Source organism: Leucoraja erinacea, chromosome 4 (genome assembly GCF_028641065.1).
Source record: "Leucoraja erinacea ecotype New England chromosome 4, Leri_hhj_1, whole genome shotgun sequence".
Lineage (NCBI taxonomy): Eukaryota > Metazoa > Chordata > Chondrichthyes > Rajiformes > Rajidae > Leucoraja > Leucoraja erinaceus.
This window is the reverse complement of record NC_073380.1, coordinates 16,336,225-16,359,488: the sequence shown is the minus strand read 5'-3', so window position 1 is coordinate 16,359,488 and position 23,264 is coordinate 16,336,225. Positions and strand designations below refer to the sequence as shown.

Here is a 23,264-nt window from a genome sequence, read left to right as displayed (position 1 = left end):
AGGGGATCAGAATACGAAAACAAGGATGTAATGCTGAGGCTTTATAAGGCATTGGATATAAGACTGCATTGGAGTATTATGAGCAGTTTTGGGCCCCATATTTGAGGAAGGATGTGCTGGCGTCGGTGAGGGTCTAGAGGGGGTTTACGAGAATGATTGGATTAATGTATGAGCATTTGAAGGCACTGAGTTGGTACTCATTGGAGTTTAGAAGGATGAGGGGAGGACCTCATTGAAACTTACCAAATAGTGAAAGGTCTGATTACAGTGAATGTGGAGAGGATGATTCCACTAGTGGGAGAGTTTAGAACCAGAGGTCATAGCCTCAGAATTAAAGAATGTTCCTTTAGAAAGGATATGAGGAGGGATTTCTTTAGTTAGAGGGTGGTGAATCTGCAGAATTCATTGCCACAAATGACTGTGCAGGCCAAGTCAACTGATATTTTTAAGGTGGAGATTGACAGATTCTTAAGGGTGTCAGGGGTTTTGGGGTGAAGGAAGGACAATGGGGTTGAGAGGAAAAGATATATCAACCATGATAGAATGGCTGGGTAGACCTGATAGGCCGAATGGCCTAATATTGCTCCTAGAACTCATGAACATGAACTTCATAAAGGATTTGAGGGGGATTTGTTTAGCCAGAGGGAGGTGAATCTGTGGAATTCATTGCCATCGATGGCTGTAGAGATCAAATCATTGAGTATTTTTATATCGGAGATTGACAGGTTCTTGATCAGTAAGAGTGCCAAAGGTTACAGTGAAGGGCAAGAAAATGGGTTGAGAGGAAAAGATGGATTCACCATGATTGAATGGCGGGGTAGACTCGATGGACCAAATAGTCTTATTCTGCTCTGAAGACTTCCCGTGCTGTATGACTCTAATTGGGGGAGGGGGGGGGAGGGGGGGGTAGTGGAGACAACAAAATGGATAGTCTTTGATGCGGTGGGGGGGTAGAGAAGGTGAATGACACTATTGGTTAGATGTCAGATGGTGGTGAAAACTAGTAATAACAAAAAAAAGGTCAAGGGGAATTGAAAATCGAGATGAATAAAATCTTACATTACTGGAACAGCAAATGTAAAATACAAGGCTACAATGGAAAATTATTTGATGTCTGGAAGGCTGTAAGAAAGGTCGCGACCCAAAATATCGCCTTTTCCTTCGCTCCATACATGCTGCCTCACCCGCTGAGTTTCTCCAGCATTTTTGTCCACCTTCAATTATTCCTTGAGCTTGGTTTGGACTTTAACAGAATAGTATTAGAAGCTGCAGGTTTAAAGGTCAGAGAGGGAGCGAGGTAGAGAATTAGAGTGATAGGCTTGGGATACTCTGGGTTACATTCGAGAGCTGGGGAGACTTCTACTCTTGTAACCAAATGAGGTCCACTTTCTACTTGAAGCAGCAATTTATTTGTGTGTCTTCCAATTTGGCACACAGCATACAATACTCAAGGTTTCAAGGTCTCGAGGTTTCATGATGCTGTCTCCTAGATACGGGTAAAACCAAACACTTGCTTAGGGCTGAGTCAATAAATGTTAGAGAAAAATACTTATCCTGCATGATAATAATTTCAAAATAAGTATATTATTATCAAGGAGGTCTAACAATGCCCTCCAGATATTGTGTATGTCAAAAATAGACACAGTTCAAATCAGAACTAGGTTTGCGACAAATATTTGATACCATTTCCAGTGATTTAAAATAAATGTATTAGTGAAGCTAGTTTACAATGCTGACACAAATATAATCATAAACACCTTAGCAACTCCTGAAAAATGTAACTACAATCTACAAGTATAAGAAAGAACTGCAGATGCTGGAAAAATCGAAGGTAAACAAAAAAGCTGGAGGATGTCTGACATCAATCTGAAGAAGGGTCTCAACCTGAAACGTTGCCTATTCCTTCGATCCACAGATGCTGCCTCACCCGCTGAGTTTCCCCATTCTTTTGTCTAACTACAATCTACAAGTATAACTACAATTTGAGTAGTGCTCTACAGATTGTTAAGTTTATTGTCACCTGTACCGAGGTAGTCAAAAGCTTTTTGTTGCGTGCTATCCAGTCAGCGGAAATACAATACATGATTATAATGAAGCCATTTACAGTATTCATTTCAGTGATACAGGATATGGATGTGCATAAAAAGACAGATGACTGCCATCTACTTGGGAGGAACATTAGCCTCACCAATAAATACGTGCTGGCATCCAACAGGAAAGGATAACAGGAGCTAATATTTTTACATCAAAATATGTTGTGCATTAAAAACAGAATATACTGGAACCATTATATCTATGGAGAGTTTCCGTGGCAGATTCACAACAAATGCCTTTGTTTACATCACTGCAGATTCTGCTTATCCTGCTAAGCATACAGTTTTCATTTGATTTGAGCTTCTTAATGTACACTGAAAAGCACAGTAGTAGAATAACACTAAGAATGCATTTGGTTTTGACCACAAAAAACAAGTTTTGTTAATTGAAATAGATTTGTCATTTCCCCACCAAAATATATTCGCACAGCTCTACATTAAACTGAATCAGCCAAATATCTGCCCAGTCCAGCAACCTTATTAGAACATTGAACGGCCATTGAGTCACAATGTCTGTGCCAAATTGTATGATCTCCACCATACAGCTCTGGAAGTTCGATACAGTATTTGACGACATACCAAATCTCCTCAATCTTTTAAGAAAGTAGAGGCAACTGATGTACTTTTCACACCAGGAGGTGATGAATCTTAATAAATTCCTTTTATCACATAATTCTATACACACCTCATAAAGTGTCTCCCTCTCCCGACTCTCAGTCTGAAGAAGGGTCTCAACCCGTAACGTTGCAAATTCATTTCTCCAGAGACGCTGCCTGACCCTTTGAGTTACTCCAGCATTTTGTGTCTATCTTTGGTGTAAACCAACATCTGCAGTTCCAGCCTACACGTAAATCATTAATACTGATCATATTGACTGTTGATGATGGAAATTGGGAACTACACTTCACAGATTTATTTATTACCCAGAGTTTATATTTTGTTTTGTTGTTAAACTTGCGAGAAACAAAGGACAAAGGCATTAAGATGGTAGGGGTGAGAGATGATAGGATGGATCAAACCATGATGGTGGATGAGATTTATTCCTGAATGCCATGGGAAACGAGGGAGGAGATTACTGCGCCCTGGTGGAGATTTTTGCAACTTCATTAGCCAAATGCCAGATAACAGAAGACTCTGCAGAAGGCCTGTTGAGAAGAGCAATGAGGGCCAGTGAGTCTTGTGTAAAAATGTGATGTACATGGTCTTCCAGAAAGCTTTTAAGAAGGTGCAGCACATCGCAAAAAAGGGACTGTGACAGCATGGCTACAAACTCCATTAAGTAATAGATGACAGAGGATGAATGATTGTCTGGCTTTGTTCTGCCCCACCTCTCATAGTCATGGAGTGACAGAGCATGGAAACAGGCACTTTGACCCAACTTGCCCACACCGGCCAACATGTCCCAGCTACACTAGTCACACCTGCCCATATATTCCTCCAAACCTGTCCTATCCATGTACCTGTCTAATTGTTTCTTAAACGTTGGGATAGTCTCTGCCTCAACTCCCTCCTCTGGCAGCTCGTTCCATATACCCATCGACCTTTGTGTGAAAAAGTTACCCCTCAGATTCTTATTAAATCTTTTCCCCTTCACATTAAAACCTATGTCCACTGGTCCTGGATTCATCTACTTTGCAAGGGACTCTGTGCATCTACCCAATCTAATCCTCTCAGGATTTTATGCACCCAGTGGTGGGCATTTCCACCCTGGGTTCTGACTGTCTGCTCTATCCATGCCTCTTATAATTTTATATACCTATCAAATCTCCCCTCAAACCTCCGACGTTCCAGTGAAAACAATCCAAATCCATCCAAAGATAGACACAACATGCTGGAGTAACTGAGTGGGTAAGGCAGCATTCCTGGAGAACATGGATAGATGACGTTTCAGTCTTGAGCCTTCTTCAGATTGATTGAGGTTGGGGGGATGGGAGGGGGTGGAACTAGGAGCACGAGAAAAAAACAGGACAAATCAGGGCTCGCAACAGTGGAGGGGAGGGGGCGGGAGGTGTTTGTTGAAGTTACCTAAAAGTAGAGAATTCAATGCTCATACCACTAGGTTGTAAACTACCCAAACAAAATATGAGCTGTTGATCCTCCAATTTGCATCTGGCCTCACTCTGGCAATGGAGAAGGCCAAGGACAGAAAGGTCAGTATAGGAATAGGAAGGGGAGTTAAAGAGGTTAGCAACCGGGAAATCCAGCAAGCCTTGGCGGACCGGGTGCAAGTGTTACGGTTATAAGCAAGGTTATAAACAAAATTTATACCGAAGCCAATTAACCTGCTAACCAGTACGTCTTTGGAGTGTGGGAGGACACCGGAGCACCCGGAGAAAACACACGCGGTCACAGGGAGAACATGCACACTCCATAAAGACAGTACACGTGGTCAGGATTGAACCCATGTCTCTGGCTCTGTAAGGCAGAAACTCTCCTGCTGCACCACTGCTCCGACCTTTTTCTTCTTCAGCTATCAATAGAAGCGTAACACTTCTCTTTAGATGTTGATGAAACTTTATGCATCTGGAATCTGTGTATCCTCTAATCCATAGTGAACCATGCACCACGGTTATACCACAATGAACAAAAAAAAGTTTGTTCTGAATTCTCCTTTTTAATTCTGATAACCAAAGATTTTCCACGTGGTAACACATCTTATTTTTCACTCTCATTAATCACTCCTTCTGCTTTCTCTTTTTAGATGAACATATCAGACCTTGCCAGATCACTGTATCCTGAAAGAAATAGTAGTCATTTGTAATATCAATCTTGCAATCTGAGGCAGCCAAGAGAATGAAAAATCAATGGCTTGTTCCCCTCACAGTTACTTATAGAAATAATTACCAATATCTTGTGTCGATAGTCATCAGTGATTTATTCAATGTGTTTTCCAAGTGACAGAACATAACCCTTTATTCAATTAGTGCAGGATTATAGTATTCAATTTCAAAGGGATACAAAACCGTCATAAGGTATTCTTGATCAAGGACAATTTACTGGATGAAAGAATGATCCCAGTCAGAGGGCATGAAAATTATATCTCAATTAATTCAATAAAGTGATCAAGTCAGGGCGGCACAGTAGCGTAGCAGTAGAATTGCTGCCTTACAGCACTTACAGCGCCAGTGACTCAGGTTCGATCCTGACTACTGGTGCAGTCAGTATAGAGTTTGTACGTTCTACAGATGACTGCGTGGGTTTTCTCCCAAGATCTTCAGTTTCTTTCCACACTCCAAAGGCTTGTAAGTTAATTGGCTTGGGTAAAATTGTAAAATTGTCCTTAGCGTACGAAGGGTAGTGTTAATGTGCAGGGGTCGCTGGTCGATGTGGACTCCGTGGGCCAAAGGGCCTGTTTCCGCACAGTATCTCTAAACTAAACTAAGTGTAGCCTTCCCTTTTGGCGTCTACACTGGTTACTTATCTTTCATTGTGCTGGCTACTAGTAAAGCTATCCAATTTATTACCAATAAAATACAGAATTTGGTTCTGCAATCCTTCCAAGCAGCACAATCCATGTGCAACAGCCCACTGCATAAGTACATATTTACTTATGAAACCTTTGGTTCTTTAACAGTGAAACAAAATGCTGGAGGACCTCAGCGGGTCACATAGCATCCGTGGAGGGAATGGATAAGTAAAGTTTCAGGTCGGACCCTGTTATCGGAAATTTGGAAATTATATCAAAGATGAGTAGGTTATAGTCTGTTTAACCCTAGAGCTCACATACTGGGGAAGCATGATGAGAAAAATGGCCAACATAGAAACATAGAAACATAGAAATATAGAAATTAGGTGCAGGAGTAGGCCATTCGGCCCTTCGAGCCTGCACCGCCATTCAATATGATCATGGCTGATCATCCAACTCAGTATCCTGTACCTGCCTTCTCTCCATACCCTCTGATCCCCTTAACCACAAGGGCCACATCTAACTCCCTCTTAAATATAGCCAATGAACTGGCCTCGACTACCCTCGGTGGCAGAGAGTTCCAGAGATTCACCACTCTCTGTGTGAAAAAAGTTCTTCTCATCTCGGTTTTAAAGGATTTCCCCCTATAGGATGTTAGGAAGGTAATAAATAGATTTTTAGATAAATAGATGTGTAAATGTATTTAACTTTCGCAGCACATCTTAATTAAATAGCTAAAACCAATAAACTCTACTGAAAAGCAGGCTTCCTTTTCTATTGAGGTAGGATCGTTGTTTGCAGTTCTGTTTAGGTTCTTATTTATTGCAACCTTGAGATTACAGCTGCTCTTTGTCACTGTACCCAGCAATTAATGGCCCTTTTTTAAAACAATTCTCCATACAGGGACACTGACAGTTTTGGTACAAATGGGAAGAGTGGTACACTAAATAACAGGAAACATAAGGTTAGAGATAATTTTGGGGAAAGACAAAGATGAACGGTGACAGAGACATTGATCAATGATGACATTTCAAATCCACAAGTAACGGTGTCATGAGAATATAAAAATGCTGTAGGTACAGTGAATCTTCAAAACACTTTGGGTTCTCTCAGAGTGTAGGACAAGTATAGCACAAAATTCTGTCCTGCAAACCCTTCTTCAGATTGATTGTAGTGGGGGGAGAAAGCTGGAAAAGAAAAAGAGGTGAGGTGGGCCAAAGCCTGGTAGGTGATTGGTAGATGGGTGGAGTAAGTGGTGGACAAAGGGTTGTGATGAAAAGGAGACAAAAGGGTGTGAGGTAGGGAGACGATAGGAGTGAAATGTAAAGCCAGAGGGAGGCCGTTGCATTTAATTAGTCCTATTACATAAATTCTATCCCCATGTATATCACAGGAGCATTCATTATCCAACATAATGTGACCTAAAGCCTCATAGAAAATGATTAAAACTTGGTCAAGGAGCTTAAAGTTGGGGACCATTTAAACATAAGAAATCATGAAACATGATTTAGGAATCCCTGTGCTGAATGTTTTGGCAACTGAAAGGCTATGTGGCAGTGACGAGCTGTCTACATTTTTTTCAACTGCAATGGCCTTCATCTTCTTTACTCAAAATTGATTGGAAGCAAGGTCCAGATTAGACTTGTGTTCACGGGATACTTAAGATATGCCTCCAAGTCTCTCCTTAACCCCCTTTACACTTTATTTCTCCATTCTGCCTAAGGAAGTGAAACTATGTGAACAGCTTCAACCCTAATAGAGTATTTATTTATACACTCTCCAAGATCCTGACATTCTTCCTAATGTTTGTTATCCAGATTTAAAGCAATATTCCAGCAATGGAATGGTCTTTTTACAAAAGTATTTAGTAAAATACCCTTGCTTTAGTGGCTCGATATTGAATTTTGTTTTATAATGCCTCTCTGAAATGTCTTGAGATGTTTTGCAATGTTATAGACAGTACATAAGAACATATAAAAACAAAGAATAGAAGCAGGGGTAGGGCATTTTGTCTGTCCGGGCTCTTTCGTCATTCAATTGGATGAGGGATGGTTCTGTGCCTTGACGATTTTCTTGTCTACTCCCCTTTTAAATATTGTTATGTTAATCATGATAATACTCGACACCCACAAGTACATAGACTTACCACCTGAATTTTTTTCTCTGAATCATTCTTACTGGATTCCTCATGGTCCAATCTATCCAGTTCTCTATTACTACTCGTCCTATGCTGACCACAAGTTTCTAAAAGAAGTAAAGCAAAACCTATCTAACAAAAGAGCGGCACAACGACTTTTTGGAATCATGTGATGCAGCGGTGCCGTAAGGATTGCTGATTTCAGTTCATGACGCGGATAGAGCTACATCTCCGAATACAGATTTGAAAAATTCTCTTTTAAGGGTCCTTCTCTTCTATTTCTACTTTCCACTTTCTCTCTTCCTTTTTTTATTTTTTATATACACACTTCACGTTTTTCTACTCTCTACCATCTATTTTTCCACTTTTTCCCCTTTCTATTGTTTTCTTTTTCTTGTTCTGCTTACTTCCTTCTTATAACATAAAACTAGAGGTTGTACATAGAATGGATTACGGTATTACATAGTTGGCACCTAAAATTAGGTGCCACTGTACTGTTTTGTGCTGTATTAACTTCTAATAAAAAATAAACAAACAAAAAAAAACAAAAAAAAAAGAGCGGCACAAAGGTGCATCTTGATTAAAAAATTAAAAACAAAATCACGAGTCAATAATGCAAATAATGAACTATTCATTTCATTTTGATCTAGTTAAAATATTACTATCACTGTGGATCATGACCTAAAGTTAAAATATTGTTTAAATGATTAATGTCAATAGAAATATATCCTCAGAAACATCTGAAAAAAAACCAAAATGCACTTCAGAACTTGATTGGGTGTGGTGGGACGATGGTGGGATTATGTGGGATGGAAAAAGGCAAAGAACAGAGGGGATATCTTTGAGCCCAAACAATGCCAATAAAAAAGTATTGAAAGTGAAAATTTGACGTTTACAGGTGGAAAAAGCAATTCACAAGTGTATGTATGAATTTGTAGAACTTATAAGAAAATTGAGTAAGCTTGTAATATGGTTAAGCATAGAAGTTTACATACTGGAGAAGAATTATAGGACACAAGGTCAACATGGTGAAGATAACTTAGACGTCACATTAGTAACGGCAGTAATCAGAGTAAGGAATGTTAAAATTGCAAGGCAAAGCTAATCTGGAGCAAAGATATACATGGGATGTTTGCAAACCAGTAGGATGGACCTGCAGATGCTGGTTTACACCAAAGATAGGAGCAAAATGCTAGAGTAACTCAGCGGGACAGGCAGCATCTCTGGAAAGAAGGGTCACCTTTTCCTTCTTTCCAGAGATGCTGCCTGTCCCACCGAGTTACTCGAAGTATCGGGTCGAAGAAGGGCCTCGACAAACAGTGTGCACTCTTATGTGATGATTTAAATGGATTATCAAAATGTACTCAATTTAGTTTTAGAGTTAGGTTCGCTTAATTGGTCATTTTGAATTGAAGTGGTATAAAGTAGCCTTTTATCCCCAACAAATAGGCTTACCAGCACACACGGGTTGTTAGATGACCCTTGTTATGGTTCCTTGTGAATTCAATATGGCTCCACTCAAAAGCACAGTATCCATGCAGTTTGATTTTAGGAAGGAACTTCAATGAGTTAAGGATGATGTCAGCAGCAGAATATGGGAATTAAGGGAAGTGATTGGGATTTATGTCATTTGGAGGGAATATGGATACAAATGTTTTAGAGGAATATGGGATAAATGCAGGTAAATGGAACTGATAGATGGGGCATCCAGGCAAGTTATGGAGGAGCTGGGCAAAGAGCTTGTTTCTATACAGTATGGCACGATGCGCATCTGCAGTGTGAGCGTGTAGCTTAAGAGACTTTGGCTTAGAGTTGATGAGCTGGAGTCCAAGACTGCATTGCATTACGGGGGGGTGAAGTTATTTAGATACTTAGTTCCAGGAGGCTGCCACCAGTGGTTTAGTCGGTTTCCTCATATACCCTGCAGCCCCAGACTCTCATTCAGACAGGTTGCAAGATTCCTGAACCTATTGGGCGAGTGCAAGGTTGAGGCACCATAATTGCTGGATTATTACCGGTTACATGCAAGTTGGCACAGGATCAGATAACTAATTATGTGGCAAAACACTGGTGTGGAAGAAAGGGGTTTCAATGCATTGAATGTTAGCAATGGTGTTGGGAAGAGAGGGAGCTGCTGTGTTGGGAAGGGTTTCATTTGAATTGAGCAAGTACCAATAAACCAGTAGATTAAATGAAGATAAGACTGGTCAACCTTTAGAAACTAGAATAGCACAATATAGGAACCGCCCTTTGTGTGGGTCACCATGTCTGAACTGGCCAGGATGGGAATCTAAAGCAATCTCTACCTGTTCTTGTATCTGTCTAATTGAATCTCAAACATTGCTACCACATCTGTTTCTAATACCTTCACTTGCAATGTGTTCCAGGTACTTCCCACTCTCTTACCACATCAGCGAGTCTGATTGTGATGCACTTTGGGAGGTTGAATGTAAGGGGAAAGTATTCCATTAATGGCAAGATCCTTAACAGCATTGGCATATTGAGAGATCTCAAGTGTAGCTCAAGAGTCAAGAGTGTTTCATTTTCACATGGGCTGAAACAGAAAAATTAAATTCTTGCTTGCAGCAGCACGACGGGTTTATAAATACAGTACTCAACAGAGAACATAATTGCTACGTGTAGCCATAACACATAGCTATGCAGTCAATGGTATAGAGTGCGTAGAGCAGGGGTCTGAGCACACAACATGGAGATGCCCCAGTGTCGATAGTTATTGATGGTTATCGAGGAGGTAGCCAATTCGTACTGATTGTGTGCTCTTGATCAGGAAGTCAAGGATCCAGTTGCAAAGGGATTGCAAAGTAACCCAGTTCCCGAGCTTGGTTACAAGTTTGGATGGGATGATGGCGTTTAGTTGTCTTTCCTTGCCAATAAACTTTATTCAGAATAAAATATATATACAAAACAAAAACTGTTCATATATTCTCAGTGTCCATATATTCATCAGTATCATACACAAAACAAAACACCCTTGCCATTCACATACCCCCCTGAGGTGATATCCCTTCCCCGTTCGAGGTTTGGCCTCATCTGACTCTGCCCCTGTTTGTCCAGCAGCGGAAGGACCCTAGACTATGGTTGCCCTCCCCACAGAGCCTTGGTTTTGGCTGAACCAAGCTTCAGCGAGTCCCTCAGCACGTACTACTACAATCCGGAATGCTAGTTGGCAACATTCCCTGACGGGCATCTAGCTGTACTGGGAGACCAGCTAGGTTTGAGCATACCAAAGAGCGTCTTTCACCAGGTTGATGATCTTCCAGCAGCACTTGTTGCCCATCACCGAATGTGTGCCTGGAAACAGCCCATAAATCAGAGCTGAACCATAACAAATACTCTTTCATCATTCTCCAGAGCCTCTTCGCATATCCACACTCTGCAAACCGTCCACTCTCCTTTGCAGCAGTCCCGGACATTGGGCATCTGTGGTAAGAATCCAACAATACGGGAAGCATCTGACTGACACTTCTTGCCACCAGCCAAGTGTGGTCTTGGTGCTTGATGGCGAGTTTTGTCTGCTTAGGGAACCATGCCACAGGACCCATCAAGTCCTTGTTGACCACCACCTGATGGACTTGTGGGTCAAATGTGTTGGTCTAAAAGAACTTTTCCCCAAAGGCCAAGCTATTGTCTATGAACAACAGCCTGCCATCTGTGTTTTATTTTTCAAGTGGTCCAGCCTAGTGGCGATCCAGTGAGATTGTATTCCCCGGTTGATCTATAATGCCTCTCGGCAAATTGGAGTGAGTTGACGTCCTTCAGGTAGAAGTTAATATGTGCCATAACCAACCTGTCAAAGCATTTCATCACCATGGACGTCTTAAACAAAAAATCAATACTGACTATTCTATAGTCTTCTGGTACCTTGCTCTTTCTCAAGACCCCAGAAATCTCCTTCCTTGCTTCCCTTGGATGGATCCTATAAGACCCTAGGGACTTATCTTCCTTAATGTTTATCAAGCCACTCAACATCCCATCTTCTTCATATCAACATGTCCCAGAATATCAACATACCCCTCCCCAATCTCACCATTATCCATGTTCTTATGCTTGATGAATATCAATGCAAAGTACTCATTAAGGACCTGAGCTACCTCCTCTGGCTCCATATTTAAACTTCTTCCTTTGTCCTTGAATGGATCTAACCTTTCCCTGGTGATTTGCTTGCTCATAATGCACCCTACTTGCCAAAGATGTTTCATGGCCCCTTGAAACCCTCCTGATTGCTTCCTTTTTTTCCCAACTGAACTTTTTTTGTCATCCAAGGTTCCTGAATCTTGTCTTTGGTATCTTTCATACTCGCAGCAAAATGCTAGATTTGAACATTAATCGGCTTGTGTTTAAAAGCCTCTCACGTCAAATTACTCCCCCAAAAAACGTTCCCAATTTACTTTCTCCAATTCCTGCCTTGGTAGCCTTCTCCCACTTCTGCAATCTCACCAAGGACCATTCTAATCCTTATTCATAACTATCTTAAAGCTAATAGTGCTGGGAAATTGGACCATACTAGGTGACCCTAATATTACAAAAATGGATAAAGACAGAGGAGAGGGAGGACTTAGTACAGAAAATTATCAGATTTATTAGAGTGATAGATACAAAGTATAATTGAGTTACAAATATGCCCCCCAAACAGAATGCAGGCCACAAATTTAGACGATCATGTTACATGGGTAATACATTAATCGTGGGAAATTTTGATCTACATATGGACTAAATCATTGTCATTTAGTACAGAAACAAACCCTTCAATCCGAGTTCACATTGAACACCTAGCACCCATCTACACTAATCCCTGTTTAATGTTCACATCAACTCCTTCATGAGCTGATCAACCACGTACATATAGTGTATGGTAGATCATTTACACTGGAATGTTGAAGGCAACTGGAGCAGCCAGGAAGCCTACACTCACAGGGACATGCAAGCACCTCGCAGACAACACGTCAGGATTTAACTCAGGTTGCTGGAGGGTTGAGGCAGCAGCTCTTCTAGCTACGGCATTGCTCCGCCCTCAATACTGTGATGGATGAATTAATGGAAAATACATTAACCATTTTTTAGATCAGTATGTTGAGGAACCAAAGAAATTAGGTGGGCAAAGACGAGGCATGAAATGTAACCGGCAGATTAAGGAAAATCCTATGGCATTTTCAAAGTATATTAAGATCAAGAGCGTAACCGGGAAAGAATGGGGCGCAATAGCGGCCAAAGGAACAATTGCCAATTTTGAACAGGAGGAAGTGACTCTTTTCATCTGTATTCACTGAGGAAAAGGTCAATATTGTTGGCGACTTCAGTTGGAACAGTGATATCTGAGAACACATTAATATTACAATAGAGGAGGTATTAGATGTCTTAGCAGGAATAAAGTTGGATAAAACACCAAGACCTATTGAAATGTATCTTATTGGAGGCAAAGCAAGAGATTGATAGGATCCAGAGGAAGATATTTAAATCTTCACTGTGACTTTTAATCGATAGGGGCTGCAGGACTAAATCAAGTAGTCCTAGTCCAGTGAAACTAGTAGGAAAATTGTTGGAGAAAATGTTCAGGAAAAAAAACTAATTTAAAATCAGGGATTGATTAGGGAGAATCCATACAGACTTCTTGTTAGGAGATCCTATCTAACTAATTGAATTGTTTTCTAAAGAGATTACTGATTTTGTGGATGAGGACAGAGTGGTTACATTGGCTAGAGTAAGGCTTTTGATAAGATAGGTGGCATGGTTAAGTTGGGGGAGGTGTATTTTTCAAGTAGGTAATGAAGTGCATTGATGAAGGCAGTGCAATAGATGTAATTTACATGGGCTTCAGATGACTTTTCCTAAAAGGTTAGAACCCATGGGGTCAAAGGCAAGGAGGCAAATTGGAAACAAAATTGCCTTGGTATTAGAAGACAGATGGTGATGGTTCAAGGTTACACAAAAAAGCTGGAGAAACTCAGCGGGTGCAGCAGCATCTATGGAGCGAAGGAAATAGGCAACGTTTCGGGCCGAAACCCTTCTTCAGACTGATCGGGGACGGGGGTGGGCGGGGACAAGAAAGGGAAAAGGAGGAGGAGCCCGAAGGCTGGGGGATGGGAGGAGACAGCAGGGGGGCTGAGGAGGTGGAGGAGACAGCAAGGACTAACAAAATTGGGAGAATTCGATGTTCAGTGATGGTTCAAGTTGCATTTGTGAATGGAAATCTGTGACCAGTGTAGTACTCAGAGATTGGTGCTGGGACTTTTACCGATTGTAACTACCTTGTGGTATGTCTGCAGACAACACGAGAAACGTAGTGTGACAGGAAGGAACTGCAGATGCTGGTTTATAACAAAAAATAGACACAAAGTGCTGGAGTAATTCAGCAGGTCAGGCAGCATCTCTGGATAAAAAGGATAGGTGATGTTGCGGGTTGGGACAGTACTTTAGTCTGAAGGGCCCTGACCCAAAATGTCATCTATCCTTTTCCAGAGATGCTGCCTGACCTGCTGAGTTACTCCAGCACATTGGGTCTATTTATGAGGAATATAGTGTTGTTCACAGTGAGGAAGGTAATCTTAAGCTACAGAAAGATATTGGTCAGGTGGCAAATTGGGCAATGCAATGGCAGGTAGAATTTACCCTGATACATATGAGATGATGGATTTTGAGATGTCTAATAAGGGTGAATGATAGGGGTCTGGAGAAAACTGAGGAAAAAAGGGGAAATCACCGGTGGTCAAGAAAAAGGAAGGGTCTTGACCTGAAACATCACTTATTCCTTTTCCTCAGAGATGCTGTCTGACCCGCTGAGTTACTCCAGCTTTTTGTGTCTATCTTCGGTTTAAACCAGCATCTGCAGCTCCTTCCTAGACAGATGGAATGTTGGTCCTTATTAGTTGGGGCAAAGAGTATAGGAGCAGGGAGATTTTGGTACAAGATATAAAACATATTGTGAGGCCACTGCTGCAATATTGTGTGCACCACACTACAGGAAGAATGTGAATACACCAGAGAGAGTGCAGTGGAGATTCACCAAGAAATTGCCTGGATTTTTTTAAATTATGACTGGATTGAGACTGGATAGACTCATTTTGCTTTCCTTGGAGAGGAGGAGACTGAAAGGTTTCCTAGAAAAGTCATGCAAAACTATGTGGCATAGAGGGTGGATAATACAAAAACAACAAAAGAGAAATCTCAGAGAACAGATAAATAAAATCATAGATTTAAGATGATGAATAAGATGGGTAGAGGGAATATGAGGAAGAATCTTTTCACCCAGTGGGTGGTTGCAATCTAGAACATTCTGCCTGTGAAGGTGAGGGAGGTAAATATTCTCTCAAAGAATGAAAAGCGATGTTGTGCTGATGAGATTCATATAGATGGAACTTGATGGTTATCATAGACATGGTGGACAGAAGGGCCTGTTATGTACTATATTACACTGTGACTAAATAACAGTGAAGAAACAAGTAGTTAGGGATTTGGAAAAAAAGTTAATTGAAATTCTAGTAGATAAAGGGCATTCTGACAAAATTGAACACAATATAATTTGTTATTGTCATGAGTTTAAATCAGTATTTCAATCTGAAACCAGGATCTTAAATCTGAATAAGACAAACCATGAAGCCATGAGATATTTAACAGTTTCATAATGTTTGGAAATAACAATAAAAGATATGAACATTCAACAGTAATGGCTAACAAATTAACACATAGTTTCCAAGTAATAGATATCTCTTTGGGCCTCAATATACCCAAATGAAAATTGTCACTCCAGGAGAGGTTAAAGGTAATATCAATCATGGGAAAAACATTATATTGCAATAAAGTGTTAAACCTGAAGACTGGACTATTTCAGAATTCAGCGCCGGATGGCCAATGCACTGATATGGAAATGAAAAGTAGATTAAGAAAGTGGGCAAGCAAATAACATGAAAAATTATTGTAATAACTTTTAGATATTCCTGGAATATCTTTAAAACACTGGAATAAATATTTATCCTTTTAGAAAACATTTATCTTTTTAAAAGTCATCTCAAGTCATTCGGGCAACGTGAGAGAAAAGGAAACCATATTATTAAAGTTGAGCTGGTGAACATCTGCCTCCCCATTTTCTTCACAAAAGAATTATAAATTCTCCGCTCAATGTTTCACATTTCTTACACTTGTACTTGAAATATATAATCTAATTAAATAATAAATGACAACTGTGTCACTGTACCTTTGGAACCAGGTGCCGAAGCTGATCTTTTCCCACCAATGCTTCCACTTCCCATTTTCTTGGTAGCAGATGCCTTGAGTGTAGAGCTCGCTGATGGTCTGCTTCCATCCACTGACTCTTCATCATCGAAGCTTTTATCTGTTTATTTTATAGAAAACATAAACATCTATAATTTCTAGTTCTCATTAAGAGGAAAATAGAATTAAAATCACTCTTATACTATTATAAATTTCCAACACAAGTGTGATTTGAAAATTAAAATTAAAAATAACCATTCGAGTTAAATAGCATTATCTAGCTTTTTTTAATCTTCTATAGCAAGCACTTCAAATTAATCTAGAATAATTTGCATACCAATTGATGGTCCTGACATTTTAAATCCCTTTTTAAATGTCAAAATGCATTCCTGAAGCAAATGCTTGTGCGTGCTTTTGTATGTGCTTCAGCCTACACATCCTCCCACTGTGTCATCAGTTCTCTGCTTTTTCCGCCCCGATTCTACAACTTACAGGCACAGATCCTCTTGCAAATCAGCCGTCTCATCCCTTTTTTTAAAAATGTTGTCAAATCCTCTCATGCAAGAAGCTCCCAATAGATCACATGACCAAATGCCAGTCAATTATCAATAACAATTGATTCTCGTCTCCACCTCAAAATACTCGCCATGAATACAACAGAAGCGTATCCCTGCATCTTTACCCTTTCCCCCTTTACTTGGTGCAAACAGCCAATCAGCTCACGGATGACATCATTTTTTTACAGCCAGTGCCAGAGGTGAGATTTCTCATGCATATAAATTCTGCTTTTACACACAACTGCAATTTTCCTTTTTCAAGACTCTTGCAGGAAAACCCTGCTCATTTGAAAAATTATCTAGCCATTTTGCCATGAAACTCGGAAGCTGTGTGATTTTCCAAACCTTATTTCCCTGTGTTTCAACTACACAGCTGATTTTACTTGAATATTAAAACATAGATTCAATATGGCACTCCTTTCACTTTTACAGATTGAATGGAGAGCCACATTGAATCGAAGCAGTTTTTAATTTAGCCAACAAAATACACAATAAGGTTATGTATGCCGCTGAGATTTTTAAATTGTTGGTACACAGAACAGTTATGCTGATGTAAGCGCACAAGCTTTCACTCTGTGCTGCCGAGATATAATTAATGAATGCTATTGAACAGGGCGAGGTTCACTTGTGTTGTTTTGCATCTTAATCCATTTCTTAAAGCCTCAATGTCAACAGAGACCTCAATTTTAGTTAATTACCATGGAAATATGTGCTTTAAATGTAATTCTACAGTCATATATCCCCAAAGGACAAAACAGAAAAACAAAATGATTATAGGCACAAAATGCTGGTAACTCAGCGGGTCAGACAGCATCTCTGGAGAAAAGGAATAGGTGACGTTTCGGGTCGGCAGCTTTCTTCAGACTGAAGGTGTCAACACAAAATGTCACCCATTCCTTTTCTCCAGAGATACAGTCTAACCCGCTGAGTTACTCCAGCTTTTTGTGTCTATCTTCGGTTTAAACCAGCATCTGCAGTTCCTTCCTACACAAACCAAAACTAGAGCATTGTTGAAATAAAATAAATACACTTATTGGAATGAATTTCAAATTTAAACATATTTAGCAACTGACCAGATACCATTCAATATCTGAACTTGACACCGTTTAATGACCGAAGAAAGACATACAAAACTGGAGTAACTCAGTGGGTCAGAGCCTCTCTGGAGCAACTGTTTAATGACCTAGTGGCTTGCATAAAAACTTGTTTGGGCAGAACCTATTAATTATGCAATTTCTCTTTTGTTATTGTTTATTTTTGGAATTGTGGATGCATGAATGGAGGCAAGGGAAATATGGAAAGGAGAGGGGGAAGAATCCTTTTTGCAATCCATAAAGAATGTTTTCAGGGTCAGGATTTCCATAATATTAAATTATTTTTGGTATATCTTTATCAAAACTAATGGAAGGTCAATAGGTCAATTAAGAAGATGGATGACTGAATAAAACCAAGGTTTTTTTTGCCAATAGTAAACAAAATCAATTAGCTACTTCACTGATTAGTGTTCCTCAACTCTGCCCATGTAAATTTTGTTTTCAGCATATTTCTGTAACCGAGTTCCACAAGTTGATGGGAATTTATGCTTTAAACTGCTGAACATTCACATTCCAATATGAAACACTGCCTTTCTTCAATTTTTGATTCAAACAAGGAAATACCAAATTTAGCATTTACATGTGTTATCCAACATTCATTTGATTTGTTTAAGGACATGTCAGTAGATAGAAAATGCTGGTCACAGCAGATCGAGATTCAGCTCAAAAATATTTTATCAGCACCAGACAAGTTTGTAATTAAAGACACAAGACACAGTAGATGCTGGAATCCAAAGCAATACTACATTGCTGCTGGAGCTCAGCAAGCCGGGCAGCATCTGTGGAGGGGATGGAAAGACGATGCTTCGGGTCTGAAAAAGTTTGAAAATAAGTTGGTTTTAAATCGCAAAGAGGGTTTGGGAGGGATGGTTTGACATAGGGATTATCTCTGATAGAATGAGGTAACGGTTGCTACGGTGAAATGTTGTTTATAAAATTGCATGATAGTTCAATTAATGAGGGCAGTTCCAGAGAAATAAATGGGCATGTAAAAACTTGAATATGCTGAGTTAATTTTACAAATGTATAGTCTTGCAGCAGTACTGGACAGTGCTGCTGCACACAAAGATTGCAAGTCAACAGAAATTATTAATTTTGGTATAGAATCTGATTCGCTACAATGTGCCCAAATGGATGAAATGTTGTTTAGATACATTTAGTTTAGATATATAATGTGGAAACAAGCCCTTCAGCCCATCAAGTCCATGTCTTCCATCCATCAACCATATACTAGCTCTATGTAATCACACTTTCCCATGAAGGGCGATTACACTACCCGCTAGGTCAATTTACAGAAGCCAATTAAGCAATAAACCCAGAGGAAACCAACGCATTCACAAGTTCATAAAGTTTTAAGAACAGAATTCGGATCATCAAGTATACTCTGCCATTCAATCATGGCTGATCTATCTTTCCCTCTCAACCACATTCTCCTGCCCTTTCCCCATAACCCCTGACACCCGTACTAATCAAGAATCGGTCAATCTGTGCTTTAAAAATATCCATTGAAATGGCCTCTACAGCCTTCTGTGGCAATGAATTCCACAGATTCACCACCCTCTGACTAAAGAAATTCCTCCTCATCTCCTTCCTAATGGAATGTCCTTTTATTCTGAGCCTATGGCCTCTAGTCCTAGACTCTCCCACTAGTGGAAACATCCTCTCCACATCCACTCTATCCAGGCCTTTCGCTATTCGATAAGTTTCAATGAGGTGTCCCCTCATCCTTCTAACTCCAGCGAATCCAGGTCCAGTGCCATCAAACAGTCATCATATGTGAACCCACTCATTCCTGGGATCATTCTTGTAAACCTCCTCTGGACCCTCGCCAATGCCAGCACATCCTTCCTCAGATATGGGGCCCAAAACTGCTCACAATAATCCAAATGCTCTCTGACCAGTGCCTTATAAAGCCTCAACATTACATTCCTGTTTTCATATTCTGTTGTGCTGCTGCAAGAAAGAATTATGTTCTATCTGGGTAATATGACAATAGAACACTACTGACTTTTGACTCATGAAATAAATGATTGCATTGCATTTGCCTAACTGCAGATTCAACTTGCAAATTAAGTTTTAGGAAATCCAGTACCAGCACTCCCAAGTCCTAAACCATCATACCACAACCAGAGAGCAGTGCTGAACTACTATCTACCACTTTGGTGATCCTCAGATTAACCTTGATTGGACTTAGCTGCCTTTACTTGCACTAAACGTTATTCCCTTATCATGTATCTATCTATACACTGTGAATGGATCAATTGTATTGTCTTTCTGCTGACTGGTTAGCACGTAACAAATGCCTATCACTGTACCTCGGTACAAGTGACAATAAACTAAACTAAACTTTGCACCACTGATTTCTGAATTATCTCCCCATTTAGAAAATAGTCTGCTTTTATTCTTACTACCAAAATGCATGACTCCACACTTTGCTACGCTGTATTCCATCTGTCACTTCTTTACCTCCTCTCCCAACCTGTCTAAGTCTTTCTGCAGAATCCCTGCTTTCTCTATACTACCTGCCCCTCCACCTATCTTTATATCATTTACAAACTTCGCCACAAAGCTTACAATTCCCTCATCCAAATTGTTAGTTTTAGATAAGTTTAGAGATACAGCGCGGAAACAGGTCCTTCGGCCCACCAAGTCCATGCTGACCAGTGATTCCCGCCCTTTAACACTATCCTATACACACTAGGGACACTTTTATACCAAAGCCAAACATCCAACAGATGTGTTGACCTTTAGAGTGTGGGTGGATACAGGACTGAAGAAGGGTCTCGACCCGAAACGTCACCCATTCCTTCTCTCCAGAGATGCTGCCTGTCACGCTTAGTTACTCCAGCATTTTGTGTCTACCTTCGATTTAACCAGCATCTGCAGTTCTTTCCTACACATGATGTCTAGTTGAACAGATCTCATCTGCCTGTACATGAACCATATCCCTCTATTCCCTGCACATCCATGTGCCTATCTAAAAACCTCTTAAGCACTACTATCGTATCTGCCTCCACATCCCTCTGGCAATGAGGCCCCTTTCACTCTCTGTGCGAAAGACTTGGCCCGCACATCTCCAGTGAACTTTCCCTTCTCACCTTATAGCTATGTCCTCTAGTGTTGGACATTTCCACCTTGGGAAAAGGTTCTGGCTGTCTACTCTATCTCTGCCTCTCATCATTTTATATACTTCTATCAAGTCTCCCCTCTACCTCAGACGTTCCAGACAAAATCCATCTAGCCAACCTGTCCTTGTAGATGAAATCCTCCAATCCAGGCTGCTTTTGCTAAACCTCATCTGCATCCTTTCCAAAGCCTCCACATCCTTCCTGTAATGGGGCAACCACAACCGCATGCAATACTCCAAATGCAGCCTAACCAAAGCCCTATCGAGCTGCATCATGACTTCCTGACTCTTATACAGGTGCACAACCTTTTATCCGGTGTTCCAGAAACCGAAAAGCTCCGAAAACCGGCCATTTTTTCCAGATGTCGTCTGCGCACCAAAGCTCGCGTTTGGCGCCAAACCTGACCCAAAACGACCCACGGTCAACCCAGGTCTGTACTACTGTAGCGGCTGCCTCCTCCCTGGAGACCGGGAGACGCTTAAACATCTGTAAATCATTGCTTAAATGTTAGTCAGTTAGTTTGGAGGGCTTTTATGTGAAGGGGGGTGAAGCGGTAAACTTTAATTCTTAGTCCCCTACCTGGTCGGAGAGGCGGGGAGCGGTCAATGCCTTACCGGGTCGCTGTGCAGTAAGCTCCGCAGTGCTGTGGCCGGTGGGGCCGCGGGCGGCGCCGGTTGTAGCTCCGACCCCGGCAACTCTACCCCTGGCTGCGAGGCGCTCCAAATCCAGCGCGGCCCGCGGCCGGACGCCCCAGCTCCGCGAATGTCGGGAGTCGGCGGCGTCGCAGCGCTGGGATACCAGCGGGGTGCGGGCAATGCCTTACCGGGTCACCGTGCGGCAAGCTCCGGAGCGCTGTGGCCGCCGACACACAACATCGCGGAGCGTCGCTGGATTTGGAGCCGCGCAGCCAGGGGTAGAGTTGCCGGTGTCGGAGCTCCAACCGGCGCCGCCCGCGGCCGGACGGAGCCCCCAGCTCCGCGGCTCCAAATCCAGCGACGCTCCGCGAATGTTGGAAGAAGGCGGCCACAGCGCTCCAGAGCTTGCCGCACGGCGACCCGGTAAGGCATTGCTCGCTCCCCGCTGGTATCCCAGCGCTGCGACGCCGCCGACTCCCGATATTCTCGGAGCTGGGACGTCCGGCCGCGCGCCACGCTGGATTTGGAGCGCCTCGCAGCCAGGGGTAGAGTTGCCGGGGTCGGAGCTACAACCGGCGCCGCCCGCGGCCGGACGGAGCCCCCAGCTCCGCGAGGTTGGGAGTCGCCGACCAGGTAGGTAGGGGACTAAGAATTAAAGTTTCCCCCTTCACCCCTACACCACCACCACCACATAAAATCCCTCCAAACTAACTGACTAACATTTATGCAATGATTCTCCCGGTCTCCGGGGAGGAGGCAGCTGCTCCAGACTTTTCAAGCCGCCCGCGCTACCTACCTAATCTACGCTAAAAATCTTCCATTCTGAAATCCGAAAATGTCCGAAATCCGACAAGTGTCTGGTCCCAAGGCTTTCGGATAAAAGGTTGTGCACCTGTACTCTTAGAAGGATGAGAGGGTATCTTATTGAAACATATAAGATTATTAAGGGTTTGGACATGCTAGAGGCAGGAAACATGTTCCCTTTGTTGGGGGAGTCCAGAACCAGGGGCCGCAGTTTAAGAATAATGGGGAAGCCATTTAGAACGGAAATGGGGAAAAACGTTTTCACACATAGAGTTGTGAATCTGTGGAATTCTCTGCCTCAGAAGGCAGAGGAGGCCAATTCTCTGGATGCTTTCAAGAGAAAGTTAGATAGAGCTCTTAAAGATAGCGGAGTCAGGGGATATGGGGAGAAGGCAGGAACGGGGTACTGGTTGTGGATGTTCAGCCATGATCACAGTGAATCATGGCTGATCATCGAAGGGCCGAATGGCCTATTTCTGCACCTATAGTCTATTGTCTATCCCACTGTCTCTACCAACTGCCTTCCTTACTGTCCAAGTTGATCCTGACTACGGGTGCTGTCTGAGTGGAGTGTGTACGTTCTCCCTGCGATCTTGTGTAATTCCTCTGGGTACCCCCGTGTTAATTGGCTTTGGTAAAATTGTAAATTGTCGCTTGTGTGTAGGTTAGTGCTAGTGTATGCGCTAATTGCGTGTCAGCGTGGACTCGGTGGGCCAACTGTACAAGTAAAAAGTAAAGCAAAACATATTAAAGTAATCTTAATCTTCTGGATCAGCCTACCAAGGGGAACCTCATCAAATGCCTTACTAAAATCTATGTATACAACATCCACTGCTGCAATCTCCTTCATCACCTACTCAAAAAACTCAATCAATTTGATGAGATGGCCTGCCACATACAAAGCAATGATGGCTATCCCCAATTAGCCTATTCTTTTCCAAATGGGAGTAAATCCTATCTCAAATTCTCTCCAATAATTTCCCAACCACTGAAGGGAGGCTCACTGGACGACAGTTCAATAAATTATCTCTACTTCCCTTCTTAAATAAAGGAACAACATTGGTCACTCTCCAGTCCTCCGTGACCTTGCCTGTGGGTGGAAAAAAACCCAAAGATCCTCGTCAAGGCCCCTATAATCCTCTCTTACCTCTCTCATTAACCCGGGGTAGATCCCATCAGGTCCA

At 41.7% G+C, this 23,264-nt stretch overlaps 1 protein-coding gene across 32 annotated transcripts in view; it reads right to left on the bottom strand.

Annotated features, from left to right (window-relative positions):
- Nucleotides 1–23,264, bottom strand: part of clasp2 (cytoplasmic linker associated protein 2) — a 322,540-nt gene that overhangs the window by 184,437 nt on the left and 114,839 nt on the right. For 26 of the 32 annotated variants that reach the window (XM_055633767.1, XM_055633768.1, XM_055633769.1 and 23 more), the window contains one exon: nt 15,846–15,983. In XM_055633767.1, coding sequence (XP_055489742.1) covers nt 15,846–15,983 — 138 coding nt within the window. Of the gene's footprint in view, nt 1–15,845; nt 15,984–16,354; nt 16,604–23,264 lie in introns of those variants that run through there. The other 6 variants (XM_055633789.1, XM_055633794.1, XM_055633795.1 and 3 more) reach the window with 6 other exon arrangements.